The 9,436-nt window shown below is 37.3% G+C and overlaps 1 protein-coding gene across 1 annotated transcript; it reads left to right on the plus strand.

Moving 5' to 3' along the window:
- The first annotated feature begins 555 nt into the window (after positions 1–555).
- Positions 556–1,152, plus strand: LOC104445719 (hypothetical protein). Its single transcript, XM_010059635.3, has one exon. It carries the CDS (start codon positions 639–641, stop codon positions 990–992), a length of 354 nt encoding a protein of 117 aa, XP_010057937.2. The 5' UTR covers positions 556–638; the 3' UTR covers positions 993–1,152.
- Positions 1,153–9,436: the final 8,284 nt, after the last annotated feature.

The raw sequence follows: 9,436 nt of genomic DNA on the forward strand, positions 1-9,436 counted from the left end.
CAATTCAATATCATACGTGTCATTGACAATATTTGATAAGTTCATTTTACTCTTATGATTTCATGTGTTTATGTTGTTAGTAAATGTGGATGATTATGATTCATATCTTAAACCCGATCAGTGAAATCGGAATATCAAGCAATGCGATAGACTATATATAGACTATATGAGAACATTTGAATAAATGAGTTATAAGTATTAATGCCCAAATGAGAATTTCCTTTATCTATGGACATAACAACCTTTTTAGATTAGTTTTCTTAACATACGTCACATTACTCTGTATCTGGAAAAATTAGACCTATTCAATAAACTCAGGAAAAGAAAAAAGAGTACCTATTGAGTGCACATAATTAATCCAATCAACATTAAATTTATCTTATGATTAAACTTTAGGTCAAATTCTAGCACCCAAATGATGTAAGATTCTCAGGCCAAGCTTGCTTATGTTTTCTCTACTTATTTTATGATTTATCGTAGCGAACATGAGTGCACATGCATTGTGCCCTCATCAACTGATGCGATGTTTACCTCCTACACACTATAAAAAGCGACTCGTCTCCCACCCCTGGTTTCAACTCCTCCAAAACACACTCCCTTCTCTTCAACCTCCAAAAGCTCGATTCGAAGGACCGACCATGGCTCTTTTCAAGAAGCCGGATGCATACACAAGGATGGATTTCGAGGACCCAGAAGAGAAAAAGCACCGGAAAGCGCAGTTCCTGATCTACAAGGTGTTGGCACGAGCCGATGCTCGGAGGAGGCCTTCGCTCCTGAGAGTGAGGTTCTGCCGGTTGAAGGTGAAGATCGGGCGGCGGTTGAAGAAGTCGAGGAAGAGGGTGGCGCTGATGATTTCGAAAGTGAGGCTTGCCGTTTATAAGCAGCTCATGAGTCAATTGAGGAGCTTGGAAGCTCTGGTCAGGCCTTGTAGAGAGCAAGCTATTGATCAGCCCCCAAACTTGGAAACCCTTTCTTGCAGAATCACCACGTAGAAGTATCCTTTCGTTTGGGTCTCTCATGTTGTGTGTCTAAACTTGGCGTGGTGTTTGCTGAATTTACCTTTCTTTGCAGAAGGGAAAAAAGAGGAAGAATGTATAGTACTCATAAATCATATCAACGAAGATGTTCCGTTTCGTTCTGAACTTTTTTTGAGATCACGAGCACGTCAAGCTATAATTCAAATCTTGATTTTTCTGCTTGAGATTCTTTGGTGGTTGAGAAATGAATTGAAGAATGTGACCTCCAGAGACGAGTAGTCAAACGATTAGGTGCTGAACAAAAGCCGATATAACCCAAGCTAATATGAATGGTTCCCCAAATTGTGCAAATCAAACTACTTTGATATGTCGAATCGAATGAGATTGATCATAATAGCTAAGATTGGGCAAGTCATGGCGACTTTGCTTTGAAATGATCGATTTCATCTTTGGTAGGTGGCTTTCATTGATATAGAAAGGACATAGGGTCAATCAAGATAGTTTGCATTGTTTCAATATGCCTGGAATATATGTACTACATAATACATATATGGTGAATATCTAGACGTTATTACACGGTGTATATATCTTATGGATCAATATCATTGGAACCACTGATTATGCGATTCCTACAAAGTGGCCAACATAATTAACGGTTCAGATGATCTACATCATATAGTCCTTTTTGAGTGGATACGACATCTCTAAGAAATGCAAGTTAATCTCTTTTAAGACTCAGGATTCATGTCGCAGTAGTGGCCTCACGTTCGGCCAAGTTCTCAGCTCCAAGTCAAATTGCGTAGCTGTTCTTAGTTGTCATCGTCCAAGGCAGATCATCATCTTTCCTTTGTCCTTTTCCTTCTTGCCCCTCCGTTTGGTGGAAAGGGGAGAAGAAGTAGGGAGGGAAAATGGTTAACCTCCCTAGAGATCGTCTAGGAGAGCTTAGATCTGACCACTGAGCAGGTAGGATTGAATGTCGAGTCTAGGAAAACTCTTCTCCAAGTTTGTCCCTGATGACAATAAAAATGATCCGACAGGACGGCCAGGCTTGAGAAGGGAATTGCTTGCTCAAATTCACCCATTTAACCTTGTGGGATGACCGAGCCTAATAGGCCGCCGAGCCCATGATTACCTCTGATATGTGCCATAAAACGATGATGTTTTCACATTGTTTGCCGTCGTTGCGCGAACGAATTAGAGGAGCTACTAATGTGAAGTGGTGGAAGTACTCCATTGTACCGAATGACTCGATTAGCATAGAATAGATGCGAGGAAGAATTTGCAAAACACTAAATTATAACACAACGAAATATTACCACGCGAATAACTCTCAGTACATCTAACGGCATGTGGAAGTCTTGCCCCAGTCTTTAGGTGGAAGGATCGCTTTTGCAATAGAACCAAGGCAAAGGTGTTCATGGATTGAAATATTTCAAGAAAATAAGGCTTACATTTATATCTTATGGCCTTTGTTAGTGTAATCTCAATCTTTGTATAAAGAAATCCTTAATACGGTAGCTCTTTAGCGTTCTGATCACTGTGTCAATATGATATTACGATGCTCTTTGCAAGCAAATCGGGGATAATTATGTGCTCGCGTATGGTCTGGATCGAATAGGCCTGCTAAAGATCTCGTGGTATTGCCAGTACTAAAGCCCCTAAGTCCAAGCTGGAAAAAATTTGCATCGAATTAGCAGAAGCTAGAAAATAGTATCGTGATATGAACTACAAGAGGTACCGAGTGACTATCCTTTTTGTTACTGTCCAATCTTCTAAGTTCATTGTCTGATATTTGAAGACAGGGTTGTTGAAACACCTTCATGCTCTCCTCCTCTATTTGAGATTTTGATTCTCACTAATGTCACGCCCCAACAATCGTGGATCTTGTCGTAATTCACAATAGACTACCCGCACGGCAAGAGCAATCCATGAGGCATGGGCCCAAACATTCCTGAGCCATCGCTCCATCGAAAAATCACTACCGCTACTGGTTGCTATAGTTACTGACAAAGTCTCCTTCATTTAGACGCAAGCGATTTTGAGGTCGGTTCAGATTCTACCTAGAATCAAGAACCTACCCGTTGAAAACGTTTTTCAAATTTTTGGAATTTGGAACCTGCTTTGCACACTTCAAAATCTGGAACCTATCCTATTAAAGTTTTAGGGTTTACCAAGATTCGACATGTATTATTAGTTAAACAATTATAGTGAATAATCATCTTTATCGATCACCATTTACTTCTATAATCCAGTGACCACAATTCATGTTTAGACATTTGTAGAATATGAAATATTAACAAAATAAAAGTCTTAATCAAAGAAAATACTATAAATAGAAGCTCAAATTAGTGATTTCAGATTACACACTTATCATTCAATGTCATTGAATGTCGCAAAATTACACGAAGACATAGAACAATAAAAATATAAAAACTCGTTTCAAGTTTCAAGTCCATAGAAATAGATTCCTCAATTTTTAAAATCTAGAAGTTATCCCATAACTCTGAAATTTGAAACTAATTCTACCTTGAAGCCATACTGACCCCCACCTCTATTTCCTCGTTCCATCATGCCTGCTTCCCATGCGTTTACCTGCAACTCCTACCATCATCTCCGCAGTTGACATATGTCTCACGTCTTTAGCTCCGTATCCGAAACGGGACCACATTAAAGTTTGTAGAAGCCCGAATAGGAAAGTACGGGATTCCTTGGGCGCTCGGATTTGCCGCTGCTTCCAAGTTCAAATTGGACTCTTATTTAATGTGCAAGATGTCTCGGTGATGTCGGTTTCAACGTGGGTTTATATTTATTTGAAATGATAAAATTCAAGAATTCGAGGTTAATCGCTGAGTTTGTCATTCTAAAGATGACGTGGCTTGTTTTTTTTTTAAGGAAGTGTAGGTGCTAAACGATGGAATCAATCCATTTACTGTTTAATTAAAAAAGGGCAGCTTTCTGCACAAGATTCCAAACGTGTTAGGTGCACCATTCTCAGTCAGCCACCCATTGGTCAAGAAAGTCTTCAATCATGCATGAGCTGAAACGTCCACTTGAACACCAAACCAGACACTCGCTATTGCATATTGTATTATATTATATATTACATCAGGATTTTCATTATGTCCATTGTCGATGTAAGAATTGACGTAGGCCTGTTTGTTTGTGTTCTTTTCTTCTGATCATGAATAAAATTTTTTTTTTTTTTTTTTGTTTCGAGAAATAAAAAAAGAAGAAACGCATTTGTTTGCGTTTTTGTTTCAAATCTTTTTTTTGTTCCTTGAAACAAATTTGAAACAGGAACGGAAACAAGAAACAAAAAAACTTGACACTTTCGAGAAACAATTTTTCTCTCTCCTATTTTTTTTCTTCTCTTTTTTTTCTTTGGCCGGTCGCCAGCCTTGGCCATACCTGGTGACTGGCTGTTGAGGGCCAGCGACCTCGTCGGAGTGTCGCTAGCCCCGGCGAGGCCGAGCATTGCCGGCCCCTGGTGAGGCTTAGCCTCGCCTTGGCTGGGCGAGCTTCGCTTGGCCTCACCGGAGGCAGCGAGCCTTGTTGTGGTTGGGCGAGGCCGTCGGCCATGGCCAAGGCCGGGCGACTAGCCAAAAGGAAGAAAAAAAAAAAAAAAGGAAAAAGGAAAAAGGAAAAAAAAAAAAAAAAAAGAAAAAAGATTAAAAAAAAAAGAAAAAATATTAAAAAATTAAAAGAAAAAAAAAAATTATACAAATTTACCAAACGTGTTTCCATTCTTTTTTATTCCAAGAACAAATTTACCAAACGCGTTCTTGTTAAAAAATTGTTCCTCGGAACAGAAATAGTTTTTATTTATTTATTTCTACTCCCTAGAATAATTTCTGAATAGAAACGTTATCAAATGCACCCTTACATATCCATCATTAGATGATTGTTGCATAAAATAATTTGATTGCATTGTTATTTTCAAATATACATGTCAATTATCAAGTGGTAAATATGTGAAACTTTTGATACATTGATGGACCTAACAGTTAGCATATTGAGTTTACTTTGCATATCAAAGACGCTTCCCATACTTCAAACCTACAACTATTATTCTAAGATATTACAATGATTTTCAATTTATATCACCGCCCACACATAATTTACCAAGTTGTCAATTTATTTTCCAAGCTAGCCTACCTCCAAAAAACCCAACATATGCCCGCACTTCCTCTCCCGCGGCTGAGGGGCTTGCTTCGTCCAACATACTGATGCGTGATGGGGTGAGTGATTTAAGAACGCATCGATGGTTCTGAGTTGGTCGATAGAGTTATGTTGGATGCTCCCACATCACATACTCACTTTTTGGATAATTTTTTTTACTGTGACTTGCTGTGCTTTGTGTGTGAGGAGAGAGAAAAGGGTAGGGAAAGAGAGTGGGAAACGAGAAAGGGTATAGATTATGGGTGCGCATGAGGCGAATAGATCCGTTTAGCCTGGGAGATGCAAAAATGTATATTCTAAGACGCAAGGATGGTATTTAATACGCGGTGCAAAATTGAGAATGACTTTTGTATTTATCCTTGAAAAAATCACTTCTTGGAAAACAATTGTTAAGCCCCACTTGTGGCAAGAGTATCTTCGACGACACTCAAAATTTAAAAGTTCGAGGCTGATGCATGTATTTTTCACGTTGCCTTAAAAAAGAAGACAAAAAACTCAATCTTCACTGGTTCATTACCAGAAAAAGCTTAGAAAAAAAAGATGAAAAACAGAGACTTCCAACAAATGCTTAGAACAAACAAATTAGTTCAAGACAGTTATTTTATGAACATATTGTCTTCCTATGTCTCCTAGACCTATTCGGTGACAGTTTTTATAGTTAATGGAAGACAAAAGATATTAAATAAAGGGCGTCAACCTTCATTAATTTATTTTTGAACTTGAGAGTATCTCCAACATTTGATTATTCTTAGTCCGTTCTGTCGTTTCGGAAGGTAAACGAATGGAGTGAACATTGGTTGTCGACGTTGTGAACATGGACGCGCACTCTGCCATAGGTCTATAGTCGATTTTTTTCTGCAAACTTCGATTTCCATTTATTTGGTGACAAATCAATGATCTGAAATTTTTTTCCCTAAATTTGATCATTTATATCTCTTCGAAATATTTTCATCAACTCATTTTTCTAATTAATAACAATGGTTAAAGTTAACAAATATTTTACAGATCGTTAATTTTGCAAAACAATTGGAGTATAATATTGTGTTTATGTGTGCATTATGAAATGACAAGCATACATTGTTCGTATTACTTTACTGTAGTTTTGTATACTATTATTGAAGACCATCGAGAACTAGAGTATCATTTGAATAATTGATGAGATAGAAAATAATTAATATATGTAGTTCATTGAAAACTCAACGTCAGCGGGTTTAAATTTTTTTAATGAATGTGAGTCTAAGAAGGTTTATTAATGAAGTCATACTTAAACTCACTCTTGTAGCCCGCGAGCCAAGTAAATATTGTCTTCAACTAATTCCAATTCGATTTTTTTTTTCCATTCTACTCAATATTATTACAATTAAAAAAGAATATTGAATTCATCAAAATGATTGATATAAAACATTGAGAGGAAAATATTGTTTGGACTCACTATACTGAAATCTATTAAGTCAATCGTAGAGCAAAGAGCAATTAGACTCGATTAAGTTTTGTTAACAGATATGTGACTGAAATGTCTTATTAACTGAGATTAGCTTGAACTATCCCTTCCCTACCCTATAAATAGTTTATACCAAAACTCCTTTTCTTTTTAATGTGTAACTTAATTAGGAACGGCTCACTCTACCTAGGTGAATGAATTGCCTCTTTCCTCGAGGTTGGTGAACTTGTGAAGGTGATGACTCATGGTCCATTCATCATTAAACCATATTACTTTTCTAGCCTACCTATGCTTAATTTTTAGGAGATCGATAGAGAACAAAGACTATTACACTTATCCAAGAATGGGTTTTCCTAATTTCAAAGAACAAATAATTATAGCTAGTTGATATACTTTATAACATCCCTTAAATTACTACAATCAGTAGTCAAATGTTGTGGAGATGAGGCAGGTTTCTATTCAAGTGTAGGTGCAGGTGGCCCGGTCCAAATGCCTCCTTGCTTAGTTGATATCGGACCATATTAAATATCCCTAGGATTTGGCAATTTATATAAACTAGTTGACAAGCACACCTTGCCAAAAAATTATTTTAATTTGCATTGGAAAAATAAATGTATTGAGTTAGTGTGAATCATGATGTGGTGATCAATCAATCACTTTAAAAGAGACATACAACTAGCTTAAGCATATATATTCAAATAGATAGTATCAACATCATAATTTTTCATAATTTTTCATAATTTTTCATAATTTTTCATAATTTTTTGTAAGGTGATTAGTTTGATTCAATAGAATAACTTTTGACCACGTACTATATGTGGAAAATCTTGTTCTTCTGAGCATTGTTATCGATGATTTTCATTGAAATGATGAACCTTGTGTTGTGTAGACAGATCGAAGGTAGGTCCCCATGTCTCCTATTTGACTTGCCTTCCAACTCTACTAGTTCGACATCATTCAACATTAAATAAACGACAACACAAACGTTAAAAGCAGAATACAAATTAACGGCCGTCTTGATCCGGCCAGGAGCTGGAGACTAATGTATTCAAAGTTTCCTCAACATCTATGCTATTCCAATTTAATATTATATGTGTCATTGAAAATAATTAATAAGTTCATTTTAATCTTATGATATTATGTGTTTATATTTTTAGTAAAAGTGGATGAGTATGACAGATATATTAAGCTCGATCCACGAAATTGAAATATCAAGCAATGCGACGGATTGTATGCGAGCATTTGAATGTATAGTTGTATGTCTTAACACCCAAATAAGGGTTTTGCTTTATCTTTAAGACGACAACATTTTTGATCAATTTTCTTCATATACCTCGCATTACCATTTATCCGGAAAAATTAGCCCTTTGAAGAAACTCAGAAGATGAAGAGAGTACTGATTGAGGAACCCCATAATATCTTTGAAGTGGAGTCTCCATTGATGTATCCAATCAAAATCAATGTAATCTTATAATCAAATTTTAGGTCAAACTTTAGCACCCAAATGAGGTAAGATTTCCAGGGCAGGTTTAGTCATTGTTTCTCTCCTTATTTAATGATTTATCCTAACGAACATGGCATGAGTGCACATACATTGTGCCGTTCATCAACCGACGCAATGTTTACCTCCTAACACGCTGTATAAAAAGCAGCTAGTCTCCCACCCCTGGTTTCAACTCCTCCAAGACACATTCCCTTCTCTTCAACCTCTTTATTGCCAATTCAACCCAAAATCTCGATTCCTAGGATCGACAATGGCTCTTTTCAAGAAGCCGCATGCATACACAAGGATGGATTTCGAGGACCTGGAAGAGAAAAAGCATCGGAAAGCGCAGTTCCTGATCTACAAGGTGTTGGAGCGAGCCGATGCTCGGAGGAGGCCTTCGCTCCTGAGAGTGAGGTTCTGCCGGTTGAAGGTGAAGATCGGGCGGCAGTTGAAGAAGTCATGGAAGAGGGTGGCATTGATGATCTCGAAAGCCAGACTCGCCGTTTATAAGCAGCTCACGAGTCAACTGAGGAGCTTGGAAGCTCTCGTCTGGTAGAGACCAAGTTATTGATCAGCCTCCAACCTTTTAATCTCTTTCTTGCAAAACCACCGCGTAGAAGTATCCTTTCGTTTTGGTCTCTCGTGTTGTGTAGAATCTTGGGGTGGTGCTTGCTGAATTTAACTTTCTTTGCAGAAGGGAAAAGGGTTGTTTATTTATAGTACATAGAAATCATACCCACAAGATTGTTTCGTTTCTTGTTTGGACTTTTCGAGATCGTCAGCTCATCAAACTAAAAATCGAATCTTGATTTTCTGCTTTTCCATTTTCTTGGTGATTGAGGAAAGAAGTTGAAGTACGTGACCCCGAGAGACGAATAGTCAAACGATGAGGTGCCTAAGAGAAGAAAAACAACCAAACTAACTTGAATAGTTCGTCCCACTATGGAAATCAAACTACTTAGCACGCAAATAAATCGGTATATTAACTTCTAGGATTTGTGAATCCTTTGATATGTTGGAATCGAACGAGTTTGATCATAATAGCTTAGAACGTGTAAGTTGGCAAATTTGCCTAAGAAGGATTGATTTCATCCCCCGTAGGTGGCTATCATGGATATAGAAAGAACATTGGGTCAATCAAGACAGTTTGCATTGTTTCGATATGCCTAAGATATAGGTACTATACAATACATATATACTGTATATCAAGAAGTTAGTACATGATTTATAGAGCGTGCGGATCGATACCTTTTGAACCATTATTTATGTGAGTCCCAAAAAGGTCCACATGATTAATGATTGAGATGGACTTGGTCTACATGATCTAAACTATGTAATGCTTTTTTGAGTTCA

The sequence above is a fragment of the Eucalyptus grandis genome, chromosome 5 (assembly GCF_016545825.1).
Source record: "Eucalyptus grandis isolate ANBG69807.140 chromosome 5, ASM1654582v1, whole genome shotgun sequence".
In the NCBI taxonomy this organism is placed as follows: domain Eukaryota; kingdom Viridiplantae; phylum Streptophyta; class Magnoliopsida; order Myrtales; family Myrtaceae; genus Eucalyptus; species Eucalyptus grandis.